Source organism: Amblyomma americanum, chromosome 7 (assembly GCF_052857255.1).
Source record: "Amblyomma americanum isolate KBUSLIRL-KWMA chromosome 7, ASM5285725v1, whole genome shotgun sequence".
NCBI classification, from domain to species: domain Eukaryota; kingdom Metazoa; phylum Arthropoda; class Arachnida; order Ixodida; family Ixodidae; genus Amblyomma; species Amblyomma americanum.
Window position 1 is genome coordinate 96,214,930 of NC_135503.1, and position 27,837 is coordinate 96,242,766.

At 46.2% G+C, this 27,837-nt stretch overlaps 1 protein-coding gene across 1 annotated transcript in view; it reads right to left on the minus strand.

The window, feature by feature from the left end:
• The window catches only part of LOC144099428 (dnaJ homolog subfamily C member 13-like), a 158,220-nt gene that overhangs the window by 123,627 nt on the left and 6,756 nt on the right, over positions 1–27,837 (minus strand). The window contains exons 2-10 of the mRNA XM_077632721.1: positions 25,010–25,226; positions 24,215–24,256; positions 12,632–12,832; positions 8,773–8,912; positions 8,074–8,137; positions 6,334–6,429; positions 5,487–5,578; positions 3,196–3,374; positions 362–444 (exon numbers count right to left, since the gene is read on the minus strand). Coding sequence (XP_077488847.1) covers positions 362–444; positions 3,196–3,374; positions 5,487–5,578; positions 6,334–6,429; positions 8,074–8,137; positions 8,773–8,912; positions 12,632–12,832; positions 24,215–24,256; positions 25,010–25,226 — 1,114 coding nt within the window. The remainder of the gene's footprint in view (positions 1–361; positions 445–3,195; positions 3,375–5,486; positions 5,579–6,333; positions 6,430–8,073; positions 8,138–8,772; positions 8,913–12,631; positions 12,833–24,214; positions 24,257–25,009; positions 25,227–27,837) is intronic.

Below are 27,837 nucleotides of genomic sequence, written 5' to 3' on the forward strand. Positions count from 1 at the left end.
TACGAGCTACAACTTTGATTTAAGTCAGAAGCCTTTGCTATTGGTAGGGAGACATTCTATATACTCCCAGTAGCATCAGTCAGATGCTACAAAGAAAGAAAACAAGGCTGAGAAAGCAATGGTGTAGCACCGCAGTCGTGAAACATGAAGCAGATTAGCAGTGCATTGAGATATACATACACAGTGCATAAATCTAAGGAGCCTCATGCAAATGGGCTACAGAAAAGCCTACGGAAAAACAGAAGATAGCAATACAGATAAGAAGTAATGACTTGCTTTGTCCCTTGAAAGAGGACATGATTTTGCTGACACCACCAAAGCCCAAACACCGCTGTCATCAATGCCAGCTAACAAGACTTGCCTCTTTGGTGACAGTGTTCAGGAGTCCACTGTAAGGCACATTGCTGTTGAATCGTAGCAGCAGTTCTGAGTAGCTCCAGTTACCTGCGAGAAAGGAACGAAGTCCACTGTAACAGAGCACTATAGTAATGACCACTGACTGATCACTTCTTGCCATAGATGAGAGCACTGAATCATGGCGTCTATTATAGGGCAGCATTAATGGGGCGCTGAAAAGGGTTCGACCATAAAAACTGGAATATAGGCAAAATTTTTTTTCAAAAAACCATGGCGAAAAGTAGACCCCCGTCTTATAAATCCGGTCATTGGCGGAAAAACTACGGAAATCTTGCAACAATGGGCGGCTAAAGTCAACAGCCTCCATCACCATCACCATCAGCAGCAGCACGGCGTGGCGACGTAGTGGCACCTCCATTTTGCATTTCCGTTGTTGCAAAGCTATTTTGGTTAAAGGCTGCTTTTTCGCATTTTGTTTCAAAATGAGCGGAAGCCGTCACCTTCAAGAAAAACGCAACTGGGTACACGGCAGCTCACGGCAACCTGGCGGCACAGTGCAAATTTGGAGTATCTGAAAAGAGCATTCAGTACTGGCGGAAGCAGAAGCTGCGTATTACAACTTGCAGCAACCAAAAGAAAACATCATTCCATGGGTGGACCGCAGCGCATCCAGAAATGAAAGGAAAGGTTGTGGAGTTCTTCCGGGAGCTGCGTGCAAGATCGCTGCCTGTGACTGCCGAATGCATCGGCGTGAAAGCGGTAGAGATCACGGCATGGAGCGGCTAAAGAAGCGAGAGTAACTGCATGTGTACACATGCGCGTATCTCATTTGTTTTCGCCGCTCCGTGCCATGATGATAAGGTGCTGACAAACGTGCGGGTCGATGGGTGCGCGATACTGTTAAAAAATTGGCCGGGTGTACATATGAGCAGCATTTAAATGAAAATAAATACTGTCACCGTTGTGCAACCTGTTGGTTTGCATTTGTTTCAAGGTGAGGGTGACTTTCAACACTTTTTCCATTGAAAAAGATCTTTTCATTTTTAGAAATTGGTTAGTTTGGAGGGGGTCGACCTATATTCCGGTCCGACCTATAGTCCGGTTTTAACGGTAATAAAGTTGTGGTATGCCTGCGCTGTTAAAGGATGCCGCTTCATGAATATCCTCCAGTTAGGATTTTTCTGACGCACTTTGATATCTGTTATCTGTAATCAAGTTATCTGTAGTAAAAATTTCAATTTCAGTATCTTCGCGCCTCTCGCTCTCCTCTTGTCACTTTCTGCACACTGAAAGGTGGGCACTCCTCCGCCGGCCTCACTGCTCTGGGGATGGAGCTCCCTGACCCGCCGGAGCTAGGCCGCTTATTGGCCGCGACCATGGTAGCTGCCTGACGTCTGAAAGAATCTAACCAATAGCCATCTCTGAACTGGTATAGGCAGAAGCATGCGAGCATGAAAAAGCCTCCAGAAAGGGCTCACCAACTTTCATTCGTGATTGAGGGTTCTTTAATGCGTATAGAAGTGTATTACTTGTGCCAGGTGTTCATAACACAATGCAGTGGTTGAGCGAGTTGATGTGCTCTCCTCAAAAGGTGCCCTTTAAAGGTGGCAGCAGCCTCCCTTCAGAGCCACAACAGCCAAACGGCTGTACCCCTCTCTCCTTATGAATTTACTGATGCACAGCCCTGCTGGGTGGTGCCTGTCAATAACTGCATGACGCAGTGTGCACTTACCTTGAACAGTAACTGTGCACATCAAAGCGATATTGCGGAGAAGGCTCCAAAAGAAGACGAAAAAAATCTTCAAAGAATTTGAGTCAATGAAAATGTGCAAAATGGTTTGTCAACAAAAGAACCAGTACCAGCTCCTGCCTCATTATTTCTGAGGTCAGAGTTCCTTGCCCTTTGTTTTTTGCCATCCTGATAAGCCAGTGGCAACTTGTTGGCACTTCCACTGAACCACACAATGAGCATGCAATAGCTGGCACAGAACCACACAGCCTGCATGGTTTTACGGTGTATTTCACCTAAGATGCCCTGCAATTTTTAAAAGTAGGCTTTTTGAGTTGGAAGAGCGTTTATTCCAATATATAGCATTTTCAGTGGCGAAGCACATCAGAATAGAGCTAAGATATGCTCACTAGTAGGCCCGCTAACTGATACTGAGTAGTATCAGAGTAGTATCAGTATCAGCACAGCACTTTTTGGCTATTACAGTTAGCCTCCTTATTAAAAGGAAAGCTGAAATGGTTTTCTGAGAATTCGAGGTTATTCAAGACTCTGAACCTATGGAGCTTAGGGAAAACATGCAATGTATTTTTGCACTAGCATTTAAAAGAGTAAAGTAATCATCGATTAAAACCGTGATGACGTTCAGGCTTTTCCTTTCTGCATCGGGAAAGTGCAAGGAAATTCGTAGTGACATCATTATCCCCGAAAATTCAGATGTCCGCTGCTTTCGCCCGCAAGTGGCTGTGCATCATCTGATGCTGCCAAACAATGCTTTGTGACAACTGTTTCCTCTCTGGAAACGTAGCGCCATCATACGTGACGTCATTATTGGGCCTCTGCCCGTCACTGTGCATTGCAGAGACGCCTCAACGCCGAAGCCACATTATTCGGCATTTATGCCGCCATTTGAAGTGCTAGGGCAAAATGATTTCGCAGGCTTTAACTGCATGTTTCACACATTCAGCCCTTTTAATCTCTTCGAATTCTAAAACCTCTTCAGTTGCCCTTTAATCAGAGGCATGTAGCACACAGCAAGTAATATCCATATCAGTTTTTAGAATTTCGAAAACGCGGTTACCCTGGGTGCTATGTAATGTAGTCGCACATACCAGCAGGTGGTGGTGTGTGCAGCATTCGCAGGCAGGTGGCCTCCACGTCCTCATCAGGTGGGCAGCCCAGGGGGCCCACCCGCCTGCCTCTACCCCACTGAGCTGGCTGGCCAGATACCAGTACGTCCCCATTGCCCGACGCTCGCACTCCGTCCAACAGCGTGGCCAACAAGGCATCCCTAAGGGAGAAAGTGGTCAAGGCTCCTCGAACATCAGTCAGCGTTAGTGTTTTGATACGACTCATTTCAAGATTTAGACGACGTTCTTTCTTTCCATGCATCCAAATTTTCTTTTCCAGTTCAGAATAAGTGTGCATAATTTTATAAATACTAATATGCATTAATATTCGTGCAGCAGTACATCTTACTTTTATTTGTGCAAAATTCTCTGCATGCATTCAATAACCCACCTTGCTGCCCAGGCAATTGACAAGCACCTTGTACTTTGGTTGAAGAGCTATATACATACTTATGTACCAAATGAAGCTGAATAAACTTTGATTTGATTTTATTTGATTATGACATTTCTCCCAATTCATTCTGGAATAAAGCTACAGTACCCATTGTCTTTCTTCAGAGGTAAACAGGTAAAAGTTTGCCAAGCAAACGCTCGAATGAGTTTTGCACAAACACACAGCCAGCGACAACTGGGCACATCTTCCAAGACAGCCCCTCTTTTTTTGGATGCATTGAGGCTTAACAAGAGGAGCAGTGCCAACTGTCATGAAACAGAAGCAGCCTCCAGTATACCACTTCTTTGGAGCTCATGTCCCACAGAATATACTCTACTATTGCAACACAACAGATTTTCTCTTTAGGCTTCATCTTTGTTGCAGATCTGCATTTGCTCGTTTCTTGGATTCTGCTCATAAGATTGCATAAAAACCCTAGCCGACAATACCAGCCCTCAAAATGTGAACATTATATGTTCCTCTACTTGCATATACTCCCGGCTCTGCAGAGCCAAAATTTATGCTACCCAAAGTGCAGCTGCCTTCTTCCGCACTGAGAACTCCTTCCAGTGCACTAGATTTGTGTTGGCTCTGACTAACGCCACTGCACTGCAGATGCTCATTCTTGAAATTTAAACATAAGTTTGACCATAACTGGCACACAGATGTTTTTTAAATAGTCACAGAAAACCTTCCCAGGAGCAAGTACCGTATTTACGCGCATAATTTGCACACTCTGTATTCAGAAATTCAGGCTCGAAGAACGGGGTGCGCAAATTACGCGGGGATTTCGCGAGCGCGACTTAACAAACTCCACAAAGGTCATAACACGCAATATAGGTATAGTGTATGTTGCTCTGTATACGTGAGCACTCAGACCCGCACCCCACGCAGGCTGCCCCCCGAAAAAAAGTTCACGCTAAATGAAATGCCGCGCACCCCCCCCCCCCCCCCCCTTCCTTGCGGGATGGCATGAAGGTGCATGCATGTTTGCTTTCGCAACTTCGTCCGGGATAGCAAGCGCGAATCAATAAATCAATTACCGCACCACACAATTCTTTAACAGTACCGCACGAGCGTCGACCAAACTGCTTGTCAACGCCTTATCACGACGTGAAGCTGCGAAGCCATCGAGAATAGCCACATGCGCACTAGTTTGCCGACACAACGATTGTCGTCTATGGGCAAACTTGTGTGCACGCGGTAATTCTTGCTGGCTTCGCCGCTCCGCACAGTGATTAGGAGCTGACGAGCAGTTTGAAACTTGTCATACAGTTGTGATATCCCATCGCAAGACACGACTGAACAACCAAACACAAGCCGTCAGAGCCACCAAGAAAAGCGTAGCCGGCAGTCGAGTCACATGCAACAGGCAAACAAACAGCGGTGTTGGCTCTTCTAATCAGCTGCCCATCCTCCCCGGAAGTGCTGCTGGTCGTTGCGAGTGGCGATGCCACTAGTGCCGCCACGATTGTAACAGCGGCCTCTGACACCACCATGAGCGCCCAGTGCACAAATGATTCAAAAAGCCTTCCGAACAAACACGCGGAATAGCCGAATGCTACTGGGTAGAGCCATAGGGTAGAGCCCGCAAGCACGATGGTGGTCTAGTGCAGCGCGGTGCGTAAAATATGTGAGTAAAAAATGTTTTTTTGTAAACCCGGGTGATAAGTTAAGGGTGCGCAAATTATGCGTGTAAATACAGTAATTCCATTCCAGTGACAAAATGAAAGCCAAACTTCAAGAGTTTGACGAAGTGCCGTTTGTTATTTTCACAGTGTCTAAAGGAAAAGAAAAGCTCCTAATGGCAGTTCCTTGGGGCCCATTCGGGAACTCTCACCGGTCACTGGAACTGTAGTGGCGTGCATCCCCCTGAGCATACTCAATAGAAAACTGTTGCACCTGGTCCCGAGACCGGACGATGCGACACACCTGCAGAGGCAACAACAACAAGAACACTGGCTATAATTCAGTGTGTTCGAGAGTTAGCGGGCTACCACGGGTCCACTGCCTAAGGCAGTGGTTCCAAAATAAAGATCCACTGACTTTGAGAGGTATGCTATGAGGAACTCAAAGGTCTTGCTTTTGTGCCCTCTATCTTTCTGTACCTGGCACAGTGAGGCCAGGTTAATATCTTTTTATTTAGAGAGTCCAAAAAACCGACACAAACAAGCCAAATTCACAGAGCAGCTCTTTCTATGAAGCACTGCTGATGTATGCATAGGGCGCATTCAAACAACACATGCAAGCATTATGAAAGTAGACAAATAAAGGCCACCTTGGCTTCTGTCAGCCGAGGAGGAATCCCAAAAGTGGCAAATGGCTGCCATTAAGGCCTTTCACACACCTTCTCTTTCTGTCAAACCAAAAACAAGCCCCAAGTTGCCACAGCTGACCAGTCAGTTACAGTTTGTATCGCAACCAAGTTCTTGACATTACACTCGCCAGTCACACATAGCACAAGGAGCCCCAAGGTTGAAACGGCCTTCACTTCACTGCCTTGGTCACTGCTGGCAACTCAAAAGGCCTTTCTGCACCTACGACAAAATTGGCCACACTCTCATGAATACATGTCATCTCATGTGACACAGTGGCGACCAACCTTGTCTTCTCATCGCAACATCGCATTCTGTGTGGCCCACAAACATCAGACCTGAGCACAAGAGCAAGAAACAAAGGCAACTCACATCTGCCAATGGCCTCAGTGTGACCACTGTGTACGTACTGGGGTCCCTCTCCAGCAGGCAGCTCTCTGTTAAGCACAGCAGCCTCCTCACGGGGTCCTGACGGAACAAACAGCATGACTACAGGATCACCATAACCACGCGGCCATCGAAGCGAAGTTCACCAGTTGTGATACAGAGCCCTCACAGTTTCACCACTTATGACAAAGCACTGTCACAGTTATTGCAGACTGCAGTACTATACAACAGCCTGCAAATGAATCTGACCACTGCAGTCGCTGCAGTTTAGAGCATGCCTTTTATTTGGAAAAACGGAGCCCAAAGATAGTATGCCCTTGAAATTTAACGTAAAACCATAGTTATGCACACCACTCTTCTTTGCTCTGACTCAAAGACAAACAATATGTGTATCAGAATCAAGTACAGTTAAGCCTGGATGTAACGAAATTGAGAAAAGTCTGCAATTTTTCGGTACACACAGGTTCTCGTTATATGCAGTTATCATATGATGACTCGGAACGACAATGCAGAATAGAAGCAAAAATTAAAAATAACTGCAGATGAAGTCGCCTAGTAAACGTTCCCAGTAAACCACCATTACTTGAAGTCGTAAACACTGAGAAATATTTCCCGGTCGCATTACGTATTATGTTACGTATATAACGTAATGTTACGTATGTTACGTATATAACGTATATTGTTACGTATATAAGTGACGACAATTTCTTGTACCGCTCAGTGATCAAGGAACCCGTACGAGGTTCCGAAACGTCTTTGAATTTCATGACATGGTCAGTGACCGCATTCCTTTTTCTTTTCATTAATAAAGCAACAGTGGGAGTAACCCCCACCATCCCTGCCGCGGCTCACACGATGCCGATACACGCGGGGTGGGGAGAGTTGGGGAGAGTTGGGGAGTCTGAAGCAGCCCCACTCTTCGCATGTCTCCCCTCTCTCGGTCTGCCTGGTCACTGGTGCTTACAATCAGGACCGCACAAACAACCGAGCAAAAGCGATGGGCACACACTGCTCTTTTCATGCTTACTTTGGCATGTCTAATGTATACCTTTTGAAACATGAGCTGTTATAGTGCCACTTGTTGTGATGTTGCAAAAGCGATAGCTGTGGGGACTGCTGTGTCTGCCTCGTAGAGGCACAGATTTTGCTCAAGCACAGCACCTTTCAGCTGCGTTTGCTCGTAGTGATGACAGACATCCCTCTCATGGCAGCTTGTGTTATATCATTATGAAACTTTTCCGTGGTTTGGAAAAATTTCGAATAATGTAGTACTAGTTAGCAGATAGTTGGAGTGAAGTGCTCGTAATATCAAGGTCATCTGACACCTTTGTCACATGGAGTTAACATATACACACGCTTCAATGGGGGCGACACTGAGGAATTGAGAAACTTCATAAAATAGAGCAGTTAGCTTCATAGAGGTTTATTACATCCAGGTTTAACTGTAAATATCAAAACAATGGCAGCACCTACATTCAAGGCCTCCTGCACAGTGCACTTCTCAAAGTCCTTGGGGAGGTGTTACATATAAACATGACGAAGTGGCAAGCTTTCTAAAAAGCAAGCCTTCGATTTCAAAACAGTCTTTGCAAGGTACCATCCAAAATAACTTCCTCAAAATCTCTGTGCAGGACTCACTTCTTCAGTTTGCAAATCTTTCACATGCATAATGTTTTAAGAAGAGACATGTGCATGGCCATGTTGTGTGGCTGTTGCTAAGCTCACCTCGTGACGTGAAGAAATCTTGTGGACCACAAACTCACACAAAGATGTGAGCGCCTCGTCAGAGCTGCAAGCACGGAGAATGCATATTCAGAACATGCTCAGAATCACCTGAAGGCTGGAAGATGCCTTTTCCATTTCCTACTAGTTTGTTCCAAATGAGACAAACTGACATTTCTTGTGTAACATGACGAAATATTGCGAGTTTAAGGCCCATCTAAACACAGTTGCTAAACAGAAACTGTGCTACACGGGGCAAACATTACCTGTCACAAAATATGTATAAAAAACAAGAATGGCTGAGAAAAGGTAGAAAAAATATACAACAAAAAATGCGGGAAGTGAACGACAGTCCCAGTAATGCACAACCAATAGAGAGAGAAAAAACGCGAATGCTTGAACAACAGCAACTGCACTAAACAACAAGAATACAAAGAGCAATGCCAGGGCATTCGTGTTATACTATATGAAAATAAGGCTTGTTGTACTTACTGTATACTGTGACTTCTTTTTATTTTTGGAATGCCTAACTTAGAATAGACTAGAAGATCTCTTAGAGGCAGATAAATAAATACTGCAGTTAAATATGTCAACAACTTCTTGTCAGAAACTGCTTATTCAAGACAGGAAACTTATCTGCCAGCAACCCAACCTGTCTATACACCACAAGAGAGAATGTCCCAGCCCAGGAGTAGAACGCACCTGTACCGTCCGAGGCGAGCTTCCCTTGCTGCCGACCGTGTTAGTGGCTCGCGGAATGCAAGCTGGACCCCAACGTGCTGGCTGGCCCAGTCCACAGCCCGCTTCATCAGCTCCTCCCGTTTCTCCACCACAAACATGTGCTGTTGTTCGGAATGGGGGAAAAAACAGTGTCAGCAAGCCTTCCAGCACAGGCATCGGTCGAGATCCATGCTAGCCCAGCAAAATTTCACCACCAATGATGACCAATTTCAGCCACCTTCCACACCACTAAAATGATGGCATTCCAGCCTTTTGCCTCTAGGAAGCATTGATACTGATGGCTTTACAGTTATCATTTATTAAAGGGGCAGGGACAAGAAATTTTCATTTTGTGTTATACGAAGCAATGTGAAAGAAGTTAATACTAATTTTCCCATGCCTGGTACTAATTTATTACCATGCTAATTTATTTATACATATATAATATATAAACATGTGATAGCATTAAAAGCCTCTTCACAAAAAAAAAAACGGTGTTGTGGTCTGTCATAAAATTTGCTGATTGGTCGAGAAAGTTATGATGTCATCAGTTCATGCCACCTGCCACAACTGCCAGCTCCCCACTTCCTCCTTTCTAAACGCAGCGTTGTAGTCCGTCCCAAAATTTGCTCATTTGCCGAGACAGTTATGTTATCAGGTCTCGTGACAATACACAGCTGATACCCTCCGCCGTCTCTCTACACCTGCATCGCTGCAAACAGAAGCCTCATCACAGAAAAAACCCGGCATTGTGGTCTGTCATAAAATTCACTGGTTTTAATGCTATCGCATCCTCCCCCACCTGTAATCTAATTAAGTGTCCCCATAGTTTTAGTGCCCTAGTACTTACAGTGGCCATCCCCCGCATTTGGACCGGTCTGTCTAAAGCCGGTTTTGCGGAAGGCTGCTCACCTGCCCATCGGGTGGTGAGCAACCTCCCCACCGTGTCTGGTGGCAGCAATTTAATCATGAGAGGCTGCTCGGAAAGAGCAACCTGGGTCGCAGCCCAACCCAAGCAACCCAAGTGCCACCGATGGCAACACCTTGCCATGTGCCACTGCGCCACTGCTCACCTGCCCACTGGGTGGCTTACTTGCCAAGCTGTAGCCGGTGGTAACCAGATGAGAACCTGGGGCGCTAACTAGTTGGCACCGCCCCTAAGCGCACCGGGCTAAGCGGAATGAGTAGCAGCAGTTAGAAGGAGAACGTGACTCGAATGATGCTTGCACAGTATATAAACGGGAGAAGTTGGGGTGGTAATTAGGTGGTAGCCCCTTGTAGCTCCAACTGACAAATGACATGATGCTAGCGCACATATCCGCATTTGCCCTATTTACCAAAATCAACCGACATTTTTTTTTTATATTTGTACTTATTTATGTTTATGTACCAATTTATTTTCTTCTGCTATGCAGTTTCAATTTCAGTTTCAGCAGCACAAAGGCGGCCGAAATGTCTCCAATAGGGTCGAGGTCATGTGAGGCATGCGAGAACTGAGGCACATTAACTATTTCATTCTTCTCCTTCACTCTAACTACTATGCCAGCTTGGCCTAAAAGCTGGAGTGACAGCAAGTCAGCACAAAGCTATTATATATCCCAGTCTGCAAGCTACCTTCTGCAAGCTACAAGCTACAGTCTGCAAGCTACAAGCCAGAAGAACCCTTGGTGAGCCACAATACAAAATAGGCACTCAGCTGTTCCAACCGCCATCTCTCAGCCAGAACAAAATGAATTGGATAAAATAAATCCACCGTGCTTACGACCAACACTCCATCCCCTACGCAAAACAGGAGTTGGAAACTGCATAACTGCTGATGCTGGGGCCATTACTGCTTTTGCGGGTTACATCGTTCGTTCCCTGAGCAATCGCAAAAACTCGAGCACAGACAGTGACAAAGCTGCAATAACCATCGACTCCTCCTCAAGCACATTAAAAAACCATACCTCTGCTAATTGAAAGTGCAAGAGCTGCGGGACTGAAATTTTGAGCCCACCAATAAGAACAGAAAACCACTAATAAGAAGGCAATAAAGCAAATACAAAATAGTGAAATAAAATAAAGGCAACGGCTTCCAGCGAGTGTGTGGGACAGCAACGCAAGTCTTGATATGAACCATGTACAGATCTAGGTGCCGCGCTCACGCCTTGAAGAAGGTGGAAATCAGTGTCGCTTCTCGACGCTACCTCGGTCAAGACGACGCCCGCTCCGACCCAGACAGGAGTGCCACTGAGTGAAGGAATACGTTAGTGGAGAAAAAAAACTTGGTTTTAATTACATATTTACAAGCATGTGAGTTCAGAAGTGAGCTCTTCAACTGCATCCGCCGTCCAGTTTTATACACTTCGTCTTCCCTAAATTCCCCAGGTTGGGGATGCCCTCGCCGTGGTAGGAGCAGCCGAAAACTTTCACTCGCACGCACAAATGGACACCTCCACACACATGGACACGCCCCTGGCATAAGTTGAGCCCGAGAGAGAGGGGGATGCGGTCGGGACACCGCTGAGCTGGTAGGTGACATCAGCTGGTCCGCCAACTCTCCCACGGTCGGCGAACCGTATTCTTGCTTCGAAGAAGCCAAGGCGCAAAGCCAGAGCGTCCCTTCTGAAGATAATCCAAAGTGGTTGTGCCATTAGCGAGGCGACTGCTGTGAACGAGAGGCCCCGAAGACCTCCAAAAAGATTGATTTCCACACCCTGAGCTCTTGCTCGTTCGGATCCCGGGAAGCCAAAATTGGTTGTGCCATTAGTGAGCGCGGAGAAGGTTTGGAGATGGCCACGGCCGCTTGCTGGTGGCGGCGGCGACGGAGGAATCCAGAAAGGGAATTTTCACAGAATCCCGCTTCCCGTTTGGTCCTACGCCACAACCGGGCGAAGCACGGTAAAGGCACCACGCTGACACATGGCGAGAGTTGATGTTTCGGTGGCAAATCTCGAGACCTGCTGGCGCCAATCCTAACAGCCTGCTCGTGTCTTGCACTGCACACATGAGCAGACCTCCCGGCATGCGTGTGTGCACACAGGCAAGTGGCACATATGCATGCCTAGTAAGTGCCCTTGGAGTCTAGGCTTCCAACCTTGCTAAGGTGTACTCGCTTATGTGGTAGTTTCGCTTAGAACATTGTCATATTAAATTCCCAACTTAGCTTCCATTAAACCTCGTGCATTTAGTGCCCGCTTACAACAGAGCAAATGCAAGCATGCTCGTCACATGCTCCGCCGTTTCAGTATCACCACGTCGTCGTAATCTACATGTTAAGAGCACCAGTGAAGTTTTCCTCCATTGCATGCTGTAGTTTATGGCTGCTTTACGCAAGACCCCTTCGGCCTCATATGCAATGATAGGTAGGCACGTGCTAACTGAGACATTTGTGATATGCCATTGACACACCTAGAGATAGAGATGGCATTCTAAAGGTGACATGAAATCCTCCAGACCTCCATATTCTAAGCTAATCAGCATGGCACTTCTTTTAAAATATGAGGCCTGCGAGAAACTTTGCAAGTGGTGAGGTGTGAGCCAGTATTTCATAATTATTTCATTCCAAGCTTTTTCAAGACTTGCTCAGGCATCACTGTGCACCATTAATGCTTGTACTAGTGAGTCACTGCTCAAAATGGGGCAAATAAAATTATATCAATTAAGAAAATAATTACTCATTAGCATCCACCTGATCACAGCCATCTGGCTACAAGGAAAAATTCAAAAATACATTCATTCTAGGGCTAAACAATGATGTGAACTACGTAACAAGCAACCGGCAATGTGTGTTCTTTCTCTTGGCAGATGTGGCTGCCTGATTGCATGTTAGAAAGAAAGAGAGAGAAAGGCTCCTCCTTACCAGGCGCTCATGGCCAGTGGCTAGCACCAGGCCCCCCGGCATGTCCGCAAGGGCAGCCATGCCCCTCAGGTCCCGGTACAGGTACGTGCAGATGGCGCGGCCCTTGCGCAAGGGGTCTCGCTGCACCAGCCCCTGGCAGGTCAGCTCCAGCTCCACAGAGACCTCCTCTTCCGACCAGTGCAGCTTGCGTGCCCGGAAGCACTAAGTAGGCCACCAATGCAAGGTCAGGACAAAGGTCACCGACCGCACACACCAACATGACAAGACAGCTGTGATAACAGTTCCCAAAACAATTGATAACTGCGGCCGGCCCTCAATGAATATGAGAAAATGAATTTCATATCAGACAAGCGGAAGCCTTTAAAGTAACCTCTTCCAACACCAACATGACAAGATGGCTGCAATAACAGCTCCTGAAACAACCGATAACTGTTGACGGCCCTCAGTGAATACAAGAAAATGCACTTTGCACCAGACAGACTGAAACACTGAAAGGAACTCCTCCCATTCCATGCCACTCTATGCAGCACATCATTGCAACTCCTCTCAAGAGTCTTGCCAGGTTGTTTGGTTTATGGGGGTTTAACGTCCCAAAGCGACTCAGGCTATGAGAGACGCCGCAGTGAAGGGCTCCGGGAATTTCGGCCACCTGGGGTTCTTTAGCGTGCACTGACATCGCACAGTACACAGGCCTCTATAATTTCGCCTCCACCGAAATTCGACCGCCGCGGCCGGGATCGAACCCGCGTCTTTCGGGCCAGCAGCCCAGCGCCATAACCACTCAGCCACCGCGACGGCTCCTTCCCAGGTTGTCTATTTTTGCTTGCATTAAAAAAATTCATTAGAAGAGATTCAAAGCCATTTCTGTATATGTGCAGAAGTGGTTTGGCATATGCTACACAATGTACCTTTCATGTATACATACGGTGCCTGTACTAGTTGAAAAGAAATGCTACTAGCACGATGCAGACAATGTGTGGTACATCAATAAAACAAATGCGAAGGTGCAGCCCCTCGGAAACTACTACTACTTCAAATCATGCAGGCGAATTCGAATGAGCGTTTCATAACTGGCTAGCACAAGCCAACAACCTACAACCAACCAAGAGACAGGAATTTTGTTTCTAGTACACTGCTCTTTTTGTTCATCATCTGTTGCTCATTCCCGAGATGAAACCTGGTCAAAATAAGCCGAGGTTTTCTTGTGGCCAAGCTTCTGTGCCCGACAGTTATGCTACAATGACAGCTTGTTGCGCCAAGTCGTGAAATGTGGTTCGAATCTGTAATTGACCACAGTGTTAACAGGAAAAAAGGCTACAATGCAGTTGGAAGAGCTTGAGGTGCCCTGTGCAAAGCCCCTTATTAATAAGACCTTCAGGTACCATTGAGTGTATCGTATGACTTGCTTTGAGTGAGTGATGGTCAAAGCCCAGTGCAAAAACGAGCTTGAGCAATGTTATCGATTCCAAACAGTGAGTGCAAGACATTTTTTTAACAAGAATTTACGGCTCCACACAGCCAGAAAAAATAGTATACAAAACTCTAAACTGAGCAATGCATACGGGCCATAGCTTTGACAAAACACACTACCAAAGCAAAAGCAAGCACACAGGTGGCCACTGTTTCCCCCCCTCTCTCTCATCCTCTCCTTCTCCATAAGAGGGCCAAGTTGCACACTTCACAAACCATAAAGTTACCAGTGATTGTGGTGAAACAAATGTCAATTTTTTTCGTGGTTCAAGGGTCCTGGTACAGTTGTTTGACTTAGGAAACCTCGCCAGTATAGTTTACATGTTGTACACATTCTGGATTCAAAAATCCAGGAGGGCACTTTGTTCAACTAAAGTGTGGTGAGGCGAAAGCCGTTAGCGCGGTGTTGCTGCTTGTGTCACTGATGTGTGGTTAAGATCTTAAGTACTTGCGTTTGCCCACATTCTGAGACTCCACTGAAGTGAGCACTAGGAGGGAGATTGCGCGCCACCCGACTCGGTCGACAGCTGCAAGGCGTCTGGTGCGGCCTCAGGGCGCGCGTTGCTGGCGCCACGTCGTGCATGTGCAGTGAACTACCAATAGTGCAACAATGGCCTCCGAGATCATGCCATACTTCTACAATATGTATAAATTGCTAGCACATACAGTGGACTTTCTCGTTAATTTGAACTTGCTAAATACGAACTGCAACTTTGGTACTGCCAATGCAAAGCGCAATAAAAATGCTCCCATTAACTTGAAGAAATTTTTGGTCCCCTCCAAGTTAGAATTACCGGGAGTCGAATGCATGATAGCGCTAAAGGCCTTAGCGTATATAGCTTAATGAGCCAAGTGTAGCGACCACCATCTCAAAATTAGGAATGTGATCGAAAGTGCTCTCCAATGAGCCAGCCTCCCATCATACACTTTTAAGAGCGCAAGCTCTTACTACTTACGTTTGTCAAGGACGCGTCTGTCTGCAATGGAGGAAAAATTGACCAAAACAGTAACCATGTGACCACACTATATAACATACCATCAGCAGGCGCTTGGCACCTCAAGTGATGCCTACAGTTTCAATCCATTATATACAGTATAGTGCATCTTTATCGTGAAGACTTCAAAAAATTTTCTTGCCTCAACCGCTGGCTCGTTTGCGGTAAAACTGAGCGCAGAGCTTGCGTATTATGGTAACTTTTGTCTCGTAGCAAAGGTTTACGACGACACTTACTTCATTCAGCCATGAATGATGCAACTCTGTAATTGTCTGTGCTGAGATTGACAAACTAAAAGCCGCCAGTGCCGGATTGCTGCGAAGGGCGGCATTGGCGCCATCAAAGGACATGCGCAGCTTGTAATGCTGACCTTGGCGCCCTCCGTGTCGTGGCGCTTTCCTACACAAACAACAGATGGCGCCACTATCGTACTTCAGCGAAAACCCAGAGTTTGCGGCTTTCGGTTTGTCGATTTCGAGGCACACGATTATCGGTTTGCATCATGCGTGGCTGAACCAGGTAAGTACTCTTGACAAACTTACTACTAGACAAAGTTACCGCAATAACCAAGTTCTGTGCGCAGTTTCAGCCTAAACGAGCCAGCAGCTGAGGCGAGAAAAGTTTTCACGATAAAGATGCATAATACTGTATGTGCCAGTATAGCGGCCATCGAAGTGGAACCCCCCAGGGACCACCGTTTGCATAACATTTGGGGGCCACCAGTTTGACGCAGAATGTTCAAAGTGGTGTCAAATGGCTTGGCATGTTCCGGAGGATAAAAATTACTCATTGAGATGAAACCCAAAATATGTGTGGGATTTGCACAGACGACCTTTCCGCCCCCAAGCCATGCATTCCGACGAGCTTCAGACGGCCATTATGGCCGAACCGTTTATAGCAGGGGGTTCCGGATGGTGTCAAACAATTCGTCGTGTTGTGATGCACACTTTTATTAAATTTATTAACTGATATAACGAGTAAATATGCCAGATGCAGCGAAGGTGGCTGTAAATCGCAATAGTAGTGCAAAATCCATGAGGCAGATGGCGCTGCTTGTGTCTTAGAAGGGATGTGGAAACATCCGCGGATGTTTGGATTTGGTCTTCTCCACGTTTGCTGAACACACCGATGGAAACACTTGAAGCTCCTGTAGCTAACGCTCTTAAGTCGAACACTAACGCAGTGTTGGCAGAGAATTTTTTCCCATTCACTTCTATATGACAGCACATACATCTTCTTGATCCAAGCTTTAATTCCCGTCAGCACCTCTTTACCCAGTTCTCACAGTTACATCTGCTGATAAAAGCACAACGAAGCACAGTCAAACCCAGACATACTCAATTGCAAGTCAATCCCAAAAACATTTCACAGTAATATTACTCAGAACACCATGCCCAAAACAGTGCTGCATACAGACCAAACTGAAACTTTCTTATAGTTTCTGCAGGTCATGACTTATGGAAGGATTATTTGATACCGTGCAGTGGCACGCAAGCATTTGGAACACAGAATACGCCCACACTTTTACAAACAATGCTGAAGGGTACCATTGCACTCTTCATTAAAAAAATAATACACAGTCTATGAGTTTGTTGATACTGGCAAATTCAACAAAAACATCTCTACTTGTTACTAATTGTTGCTTCTGTTAAAGATGCCACAGCATACCACTTCCATCTTAAATGGGGGCAAGAACAGAGGACATAATTACTGATTTGGGACCAAACATTTCACCGAAATGTATGTGCATACATCAAAGACAGCTCTGAATTCGAAGTCTACGCAGGGTCACAAATCTTGTCCTTTTTTTTTTTTGCTCAGGCCACAAATGCACAATATTTGCTGCAAATCAGCTGCTGCCTTGCATGTCTCTGAGAAATCTGCACAAACCTGTCCCCTTCCCAACGAATAAACTAGTGATCTCTATTAAGGTTCTGCATACCAATTTTTGACGCTACTCATTTCCCCTGTATCTACAATGCGTTTACATGACTGTATACGCCACAGTAACTTTTCTTGGCAATGAAGCAAACAGTACAGAGCTGAAGTATACCCTTTCTTCCTATGCAGCCCATAAAAGTCGGGCCCACTTATAACGGCCACAGATGTAATGGACGCTTGCTTATAACGAACGAAGGCAGCATTACAGTCACAGCTTGTATTAGGGCAATGGCAATTCATCTCAGATACAACGAATAGCTTACACAGCACCACTCAGTTATAGTGAACAAGGAGGCGCCTAAAAATCTCTCTCGCAGTCTAAAAACTCGCACTTCCATGAAGCGCCGAGACAAAAGAGTGTCCCATAGGCCCCATGACACCACTCTGGAAAGAACATGATGAACCGAAAAAGCAATGAAAGTGAAATAGGCAGTATTGAAACTGTAGGTTACCGCCAGCCAAGCACTCTGCGATGGCCAAGGTGGCTCGTTCCATGCATGTCTGCCAACAGGGCAAAGCATCAGCAAAGCTACGAGAAGAGGGCAACATCGAAAGCGAAGCTAATTCGCATGGTCGGGAGCAACCAATAGTAACAACTTGAGAAGTTTGAATTCCTTACAGACCTCGTTGGTCAACTGGTGTGCATCGCCTGCCTAAGTCACTGCTCCCCGAATTTTGTGCTGCTACTGCACGCAGACAATGCGCAGACTGCTGACGGTGCCACCAATAAGTTCTGTGCACACGTGCGCTGGGCTACCTTCGTCGATGTGTGGGCGCACGAACGACAGACGGTGCTCTCGAAAGGACGTTTGGTCAAATGCATGTGGATTTGGATTTGTGGCAACGCGTAGCTGATGCACAGCTGGTTGGATGTCTCCTGGAATGCCTCCATTGGTACGGACGTGAACGTCTCAAAGAAATGCTTTAACGAAGCCAGTGTACACGAAGTATGAGCCCTCTCCGACCGCTAGGATTCAGATTAAGAAGGCCAATTTGCCACCAGCTGCAATTAATCCTTCAGCTGTGATTAGTTATCATAGCAGACCTAAATAAGATTGTCGGCAGAAAGGTCTCAGCGCAAGGACATGATCACTCTAGCGGTTCGAAAGTGTCACAATTGGGTTTGCTTTGAAGAAAAAAACGCACATAACTCCCTTTTTTAAAGAAATACTAAACGCCACTTTTGCCGGACTCAGTATTTTTTGCAGTAATATAAGAAGTCCGGAAGCATGAATTGCTGGACGAGTTGGTACATGTTCAAGAGAAAAAAACAGCGAAAAAAGATGCAGGACCAGGAAAAGACACACAGACTGTTGCCGGACTTTCAACTGATTTATTATTGGTTCCACCACGTATTTAAAGCCACTACTTGCGCAAGCGTACATGCATGCCACATTTATCAAAGTCTGGACGTCATTCCAAACCAGATCAAATATGCCACTCTTTGTCAGTGAGAACAGACAGGTCGCTGATGCAAGCACGTTTGTTCTTTTTATTTAGAAACGCTTCTAACAGTTCGCGCTCGTGCCTGGACTTCCCGCGGCCGATAATGGTAGTGCTGTTAAGCAAAGCTAAGCAGTTTTGGCACTCCTTCACATGCATGGCCAGAACGTTCCATGAGTCACTCGTTCCAAGTACTGCCCCATCTGCCCTATGTAAATTTTTCCACAAGAAATAGGGATAGAATATACCACCCCCACAGCACACATCGTAAACTTCGTTTGGTGCTTTGTTTTGCAGGCAGGTTCTCGCTGAGAGCCGGAGATGCGGACACAAAGACTGGAAAGCTTTCGGTGGGCCGAAAACACCAAACTCAATCGAAATTTTTGGGAAACTTTTTTCAGCCCATGTGAAATTCCATGGGATTAGGGAATCACCTTAAAGTTCCTTGGCCTCTCTCTTGGGTGCTCAATATTGGCAGAAGGCTTCTTAATTTTTTTCCCCCAAAGTTTCAGCGACCACGAACAGCAACAAGGAAGGAAAATCAGAGGCCTTTAGCCGGACCACCTGCTCGACAAGACTCTGCTGCATAGCAGGGCAACTTTTTCTCAGCGCATTTGAGAAACGCAGGTTGGCAATGCCACGTTTCACCTGCTTCGAGTGAGCGGAAGCATAAGGCGAAAGTGCCTTTTTAGACCGAGCAGCATACTTCCAGCAAACGTGTCCGTCAGCTAAAAACTTCGAGTTCTAAATCTAGAAACCTAATGGTGTTGTCAGAGGGTAAATCTTTGGTGAAGACCATGTTCTTGGAACAGGCACTAAAAACATTAAGATCTGGTCCGCCACACGGGTTAGCTGGTCAGTTGATAAGCTTAAAATGATTAAAAAGTCGTCCACATATCTAAAAATTTTTACATTATGCTTGTCGTGAAGTGCTTTCCACAACGACGAAACAAACTTGGCCAAAAACACGTTACACAGCACAGGCGCTACACTCGATCCTATGCAGATGCCCTGCCTCTGTACAACATAGTTGTCACCGTGCTCGTACAACATGGTCTTCACCAAATATTTACCCTCTGACAACACCATTAGATTTCTAGATTTAGAATTCAAGTTTTTAGCTGACGGACACATTTGCTGGAAGTATGCTCCTCGGTCTAAAAAGGCACTTTTGCCTTATGCTTCCACTCACTCGAAGCTGGTAAAACATGGCATTGCCAACCTGTGTTTCTCAAATGCGCTGAGAAAAAGTTGCCTGCCTGCTATGCAGCAGTCTTGCCGAGCAGGTGGTCCGACTAGAGACATCTGGTTTTCCTTGCTCGTTGCTGTTGGCAGTCGCTGAAACTTTGGGGAAAAAAATGAAGAAGCCTCCTGCCAATATCGAGCACCCAGGAGAGAGGACAAGAAACTTTAAGGTGATTCCCTACTACCATGGAATTTCACATCGGCTGAAAAAAGTTTCCCAAAAATTTGGAGTGAATATGGTGTTTTCGGCCCACCGAAAGCTTTCCAGTCTTTGCGTCTGCATCTCCAACTCTCAGCGAGAACCTGCCTGCAAAACAAAACACCAAAGTTTACGAAGCGTGCTGTGGGGTAGTATTTTCTATCCCTACATCTCGTGGAAAAATTTACATAGGGCAGACGGGGAAGTGCTTGAACGAGCGAATCAGGGAACATGGCAGAACGCTGTGTTTTGGTACAGGGAGCAACCTGCCCATACATGTGAAGGAGTGCCAAAAGTGCTCAGCTTTGCTTAACAGCACTACCATTATCGGCCGCGGGAAGTCAAGGCACCAGCGCGAACTGTTAGAAGCGTTTCTAATCAAAAAGAACGAACGTGTTTGCATCAGCGACCCGTCTGTTATTCTCACTGACAAAGAGTGCCATTTTTTATCTGGTTTGTAAGGACGTCCTGACTTTGATGAATGTGGTATGCATGTGCGTGTGTGCAAGTAGTACAGTCAAAACTCGATTTAACGAAACCCGATTTAACGAAAATCTCGATTTAACGAAGGTATCCTAATTCCCCCTCAGACGCCCATAGGGTTCAATGCTTTGACTAACCCGAAATAACGAAACCGATTCCGTGATCTGTCCCGATTTAACGAACCTTTTTTCGAGAAATAAAGGTGAAAAAGTGTTAATTTTTGGTCTATTTTGTAGACAGCACCCCAAAATTTATTGATTGCGAGTCAGCGGTAACAGCGCGGAGCATCTTCATCCCGTCGCTTTTTTTCAAACTGCGCGGTGCAAAACGAGTTTTAATTTTGAGTCGAGCTCACGAGATGGCGCCAGCAGTAAAAAAGTTTCGTGCCACATTTCATAGATGGCGCTGTTGCAGTTCGCGTGTTTTTTTTGTGTGTGTTTGTGTGTTGTGCTCTGTGTTCGCTCTTGTGCGGATTTCCCCGTGCCTTTGAACGCACGTCTTTGTCAAGCTCAGCTTGTTAGGCCTCCATCAGTCTAGCCTTGCTATCATGAACGCGGACGTGGTGTGTGCGAGCAAGCGCGCCGCTAACCCTCCTGACTAGCAGATGGAGCCCTGCAAGAAACGAAAAAGGCTTACCCTGGACGAGAAAGCAGAATAATTCGTGCTGTGACAAGTGGACAGAAGAAATGTGACGTGGCTGCATCACAAGCATTCCAGCGAGTACTCTCTCCACAATATTGAAAGGGAAAGATGACATCCTCCGCACCACTTCGTCGGGGAATCTCTCGCGCAAAAAAACGCTGAAGACCACTCCTCAAAGCAAAATGGAAGAGGCCCTCTTCGCCTGGTTTATGGATTTGCGGGCGAAGAATAGTATTCCCGTGAGTGGAGACCTGCTCCAACAAAAAGCTCGCTCTTTCGCGTGCTTGCTGGGCGACAACGAGTTCAAGGCAAGTCCCGGCTGGCTGTCGCGCTTCAAAGAACGACACGGCATCGTCGGGAAAGTGCTTAGCGGTGAAGCGAGCAGCGTAAGCATGGCTGTAGTCGGCGACTGGCAGTCTGAAAACGTGCCCGACATTCTGGGAAAATATGCCCCCAGCGACGTCTACAACGCCGACGAGAGCGGTCTATTCTACCAAATGCTGCCTAAAAAAACACTCGCCCTGAAGGGGCAGGCGTGCCACGGCGGCAAACACAGCAAACAAAGGCTGACTCTTTTGCTGTGCGTCAACATGGACGGCACCGACAAACGAGACCCGCTTGTCATCGGAAAGAGTGCGAGGCCGCGCTGTTTTAAAGGCACCAAAAAGCTTCCTGTGAAGTACGTTGCCAATTCAAAGGCGTGGATGTCGCGTGCCATTTTCGCTACATGGCTGAAGGAATTTGACAGCGACATGTGTCGCCAGAAAAGGAAAGTGTGCCTGTTGCTGGATAACTGCACGGCCCACTACGTTGCAGAGGTCGAGCTGACCAGCGTGGAGCTCCGCTACTTCCCCCCAAACGAAACGTCCGTGGTTCAGCCCTTGGATCAAGGGATAATTAATAGCGTGAAGTGCGCATACAAGCGTCGCGTCGTCAACAGAGTTCTCCTCAACCTGAAGCTGAAGCGCGAGACGAAAATAGATATTTTTATGGCGGTTGAGATGGTGGCGGCGGTTTAAAGAGCATTGAGGCCGTCGATAATTGTCAACTGCTTCAGGACTGCCGGTTTCGGTACACTAGGCCCTGAAACTGCCGAAGCTGGTCCAGACTGCGCGAGCGCCGTGCACGAGGATGAAGATGCCTGGGAACACCTTCGCTCAGTGGATGAAGTGCCCACAGGCATAAGTTTCTCAGACTACGTGAACGCCGACGCAAACGCAGTCATAACGCAAGTTTTGACTGATGCCGATATGTTGCGGCTTGTAGGAAGCGTGGAGGGAGTGACGGCTGAAGACGCTGCCGACGACCCTGCAGGTGCCGAAGCTCCCGTGCTGACACCAGGTCAGGTGATGGATGCTCTCGATCTGCTGCGACATTTCGCCGGCGCACACGAGGGGACGGAAGACGCGCTGGACGCACTTCAGACCTACGAGAAATCGGTGCGGCCGTTGCTCACAAAGCGCACGCAGGCAAAGATCACCGACTTCTTTGGCGGAAAATAAATTTGTAGTCCCCTCGGGCCTTTCTTGTCGAGTAAGAATTTTTGTTCTTTCTTTTCATACGCGCTAGCGGCGCCGGTCGTGGTGTTGGCGCTACCCACTCGAAAGTAGCGCGGGGGGTCATGACGATGACCATACGGACCCCCAAAGATTGCGCTAGTTGTATGATTACCAACTTTGGCGCCAATCTGTCATAAGCTGTGTGGCTTGCCGTCCCGTCGGCGGTATTTAGGGAAGATTGTTGCGCCGCTAGCCGAACCGTCTTTTGGGTCGGTGCTACCGGCGTGAATTCGTCACGCGCGAGTGCGACGAAAAGTGAAAATGGTACGTGCTAACCGATACGACCGCGATAAGCTGATACGGTTTATGCGGATGCAAAATGCATTATGTTCAATGGGTGCTCAGTCGGGGACTTGACTTTACTACTTTTAAAACGAAAGTACTGTTTAAGCGGGTACGTTTTAACGAGGTTTTACTGTAATCGAATGTACTGAATTATGTGCCCAAGAAATGCCTCATTCAATTTAACGAAGTTCTCGATTTAACGAAATAATTCACGGCTCCCCTCAACTTCGTTAAATCGAGTTTTAACTGTAGCTTTAAATACGTGGTGGAACCAATAATAAGTCAGTTGAAAGTCCGGCGAGAGTCTCTGTGTGTCTTCTCTTGGTCCTGCGTCTTTTTTCGCTGGTTTTTTTCTACAGGAAGTCAATTTACTACAAACTTTGTATACAACGAACACTATCCGCGTAACCGTTGGTTCGTTATAAGTGGGCTCGACTGTATAGTTCTCTCTTGCATTTATTAGTTTCCTCTTAGAAGAACAGAGGTAAAGCATAACTGCACATTTTAAATTTGATTACAACAAATTTTTTAGCATCGTATGGCTACAAAAAGCTTCCATAGGTGATGCCAGCTACATCATTGATCCAGTGTGCACTGAGCAACTCTGCCAGGCGGCAGGCCTGCACCCGATCTATCACGGAGTGACGGCTTGTTCACAATTGAGCATTCAGTGACACGAGCGAGAAAATCCGTCAGTGTCGAAATGCTCCCTCGTTGACACTTCCCGGCCACCACGTCACTGCTTCGACCGAGAGCTCTCGCATTAAAGGTGTTCTTCAGTGCCTTGCCGTCTGCGAGTCGTCTGTAAATTTATCACTCATATGTTGTTATAGGCGAGATGAAACGAAGCGAAAGACCAGTGTCCCATTTATGGCCAGTGAACGTACTGAGAAACGCAGTAACTACAACGAATTCAGTTCGAAGCGAGGGGTTCTGCTTCGAAATGCGCCGCCATAGACGTCACCATGGGAACAACTTCTCCGCTGTCCTATTGGCCGATGGAAATAGGCAGAGTTTTTTCGGCGGCAGAAATCAGTCCTGAACTGATCTCGCTTTCCGCTGGGTATTTTTGTGGAATATCTGCCGCAATGGTGGATCCTGCTCGCTCTCGCTGCCTAAGTGTGAACAAGCCAAGACGCAGTTTCAGACGCTTTGTACCTGTACCTTTCTCTTCACTGCCAAGCAAAGTTGTCGCTGAGAGAAGTAACCCACTCCTAAATGTTTGACACTGGCTCAGCAAAAGGCATCGAGGCATGCTGCTTGAAGACGTAAACTGACAGATTTCCCGGAAGAGCCCACACTTGGATGCTATGTTGCTCACCATGGTCTCCTTGCATGGCTCAGCAAACAGATGCTTGAAATCCTGCAATGACACAACCGCAGAGAAAGTTTGAGCTCCTGGGCGTTTAGGTAGAGTTGCATGAGCAATCATTTCAAACCTTTCAAATATCACTGTGAATAACAGCAATAGTTTTTCATGATAAAAGCAATTCCAATTTGATTACAAATGCCAGTAACAAGCATTGCTAATAGTGGCCTGCTCCAGTGGTGGCAGTGGTGTCAGATGTGACAACTGCATTCACTTAAGATAAACACAGTTTTTACAAAATTTCAGCCAGCACTACACAAATGTAAGAAATTCTGTGGCCATTAATGGTGCCTGTGTAAGTGCATGTTTCATGAAACCTAAACCAATCTTGTATATACACGAACAATCACATGTACAGTCATGAGCAATATAAGAGGGAACAAATTTTGAGCCTTCATTTATTTATTACTCCACAGTCATATCTAACAAGCACAGTCCTTTCTGTTTTCCAACCTGTTTTCTTCTTGGTGTACATTATCCGAAAGGCATTCTCAAATAGGTGGTGAAATAACCAGAAATTATGCAGTTTTGTGAGAAAAAAAAATTTGTTCCTTCCCATATTTTCCTGCTCATGACTGTTTTTTCTTTCATTTTCCTTGCACCCATTCCATTCTGACACATCAGACCTGCCCTAAGGGTAAGAATCTGAACGGAGAATGACTAAGAGAATAACCTCTCCCAACCTCTTCTTGCCTTTCCTGTTCAAAGAAGTGAACAGATTAGAAAAGTGGGTGCAGGGGGACTCACGAGTGCGCGGGTGATGATGTCAGCGCGGTGCTCGGAGAGGAAGCGCATGCTGTTCTCGCCCTTCTTGCCCTTGCGGAAGGTGATGGAGAACTCGTGGCTCGGGCCCAGGGGCTGAATACGCAGGAAGTCGCCGTAACTCCACTGGTTGGTCACCTCCATGGTGGGCGGGCTGTATGTGCGGATGCCCTGGGTGCCCACCGAGAACACCCGCGGGTACCTGCACACAGACAAGCGGGGTCAAGCATGGCTCAGCACCTCTTCAGAAGCACCTACATAAAGTGGCTGCTACATGGTTCATAAAAAAATACCAATGTCTAGCAGAACACACCGGAAATGCTGAGATTCATCAAGCACAATAAAATTACAGTTGTAAAAATTGATTATTGAATCTTGAGGAAACAAAATGAGGCAGTAATTGTCTCAAATCTCTGTAGACACCCACACCTCGCTGTAAGAGAAGAGGGGAAGATGGGTGTGAAAGAAGAAAGAGGTGCCGTAGTAGTGCAGGGCTCCGGCATAATTTCGACCACCTGGGGATCTTTTCAGGTGCACTGACATCGCACAGCACACGGGTTGAACCACCACGGCGGGTGACTTACAGGTGTCATTCTGCAGGTCTTTGAGGCCTCTGAAATTTACACATAATTATACGATAGGTTTATAGTTGAATGAAGCATTATGCCTACAGTTCAACATGGCTCTCATGTGCATTGTTTGAGATTCTCAATGTATTTAATACAACAGAGGATGACAGTCTTTGATACCAAGGAAGGCTTTGTCTTGCAAGTGAAGGAAAATAACAGTAATTATTTTAGACAGGAGACCATCTGACACACTAGACGAAAAGATAACATGAAATCGATGAAATCTGAATCCATAACGCCTTGGTAATATTAACAACCCCGTTATGCCTAACCAGTGTGAAAAAAAAAGTTTAGGCAAAATGTAGTGGGTGTTGTCAACTACGTCAATGTTTTGGCTAGTGAGGATTGAACTTGACGATATCACCATTTAGTGGATATGTGTGCGTTGTCTGAATACCAGCACTGGCAGAGCGAACTTGCAGATGAGGCCATTAAAGTCCTGCTACAAAAGATTAAAAATGGTGGAGTGAAACCAGCAGCACACACAACAGAAACGACATACTGAACAGTTCGGCCACAGATCAGCACATGCAAGGAAAGTTCAGTAGCAATACACCAATGATGCATGGATCACTTTGTCTTGCCAGATGACAACTGCCCACCATGCATCTTTCTGCACAGTGTCAAGTAAAGGCAGAGTAGTACGAGGCGTATCCAGAAAGTAAGAACCCACCACACGCCACCCAGTGATTTGCAAAGCTAGTTGGAAGGTGGGAGCACTGCCATATACTTTGAACGTTCAGCTTCCCTCTCCCCTCTGATTAACAGACCTCCACCAATCCATGGTCGAGTAGCACACTTCACAAATTTCTGTGCTGATCCACACTCCCGCCAACTGTACGGTGCAATCCGTGCTGAATTCTCTACATCCATGCATGAGGCGGAGCACCAGCGGCCTTTCACAACCTCACCTGTGCTGTTTCTGATGATGTTAAGAATTGACCAAATGAGGTGAAGTGGTTCCGTGAAATCTCTGAAGGCAAGGCAGAGCCAAAGTTAATGATAAAAAAAACGAGCGGCTGAGCATCTGTTGTCGCTGGTAACCTTCTTTGCAAATCGAAATAGAATTTGTTCGATTAGGCAGGTGACAATGAGGCATATGTTATGAACTCAATCTTCATGCTTCCAGGCACAATAATTAACCCTGCTACATACTGAGACAATTTTGAATAGTTTCGGAAGTAAATTTAAAGCATGAGGAAGGGGCTGCTGACAAGTGGTGTACGCATGCTTCATGACAGCAGCCAGATCTGTAACGCACACGCCACTGTCTCGCTTCTGGAAAGATTTAAGTAGAAGATTCAAGCGGGAGCCAGGACCCGTTATTTTCACACATTTGCTCATCTGAAGAAATATTTCTCCGGGAAAGCATTCTCCGATAACAAGTTCACAAGATGAATCATGACATAGTTTACATAGTAGGTGGAACACTTCTATGACTAGTGCATCCAAAAGCTGATTCTAAAGCTAAACTGTTATTTGGATGGCATATATCTGGAAAAATGAGGAAATGTTAAATTATTACTTTTTGCTCAAAATTTTCTGGAAGAAAAAGTTTCCAGTCATGCTGGCCTCTGTATCTTTACTTTCCGGACATGTAGCTTCAAAGCAATTCCTGTGCTTATTTCTTGACGGACTGGAAGTTTCTCTTGCGAGGCTTCCATTTAAATGCTCTGCACGGCACAAAAACAACCTTGCAATTAATCAACGATGAATCTTGCACAAATATGTGAAAAGACAAGTGAGGCTCCACTTCAAGCAGATGGCATGAAGAAAAACATGCCAATTAAAGTGTGCACTGTGTTGGACCCGAACTCTACAGGCTGCAGTTTGAGCCATACACAGAAAACACCAAGTGCAGATTTCATGCCCGCAACAGCACTGGCCAATGTTAATGAATGCTGAGTGGTATGGAAACAAACTGGATCATTTCAACTGCCTACGGAACTTTTCCGTTCTCTGTGACACCTGAGTAAATATTTCTTCGCCTTCAGATTTGTACTGGTAGCCTGCATCGGCAGGCAATATTATGTGTATGTCAATATTACCAGTGCAAATCAGCTGCAAAGATTAATAATCTGACAATAAAAGCATTAGAAAGGAGAGGGCCATTACACAGAATTCATACACATGAAGAAACGGTAGCTGAAAAAAATAGGCAGAGCAGGTGATGCACAGAACATC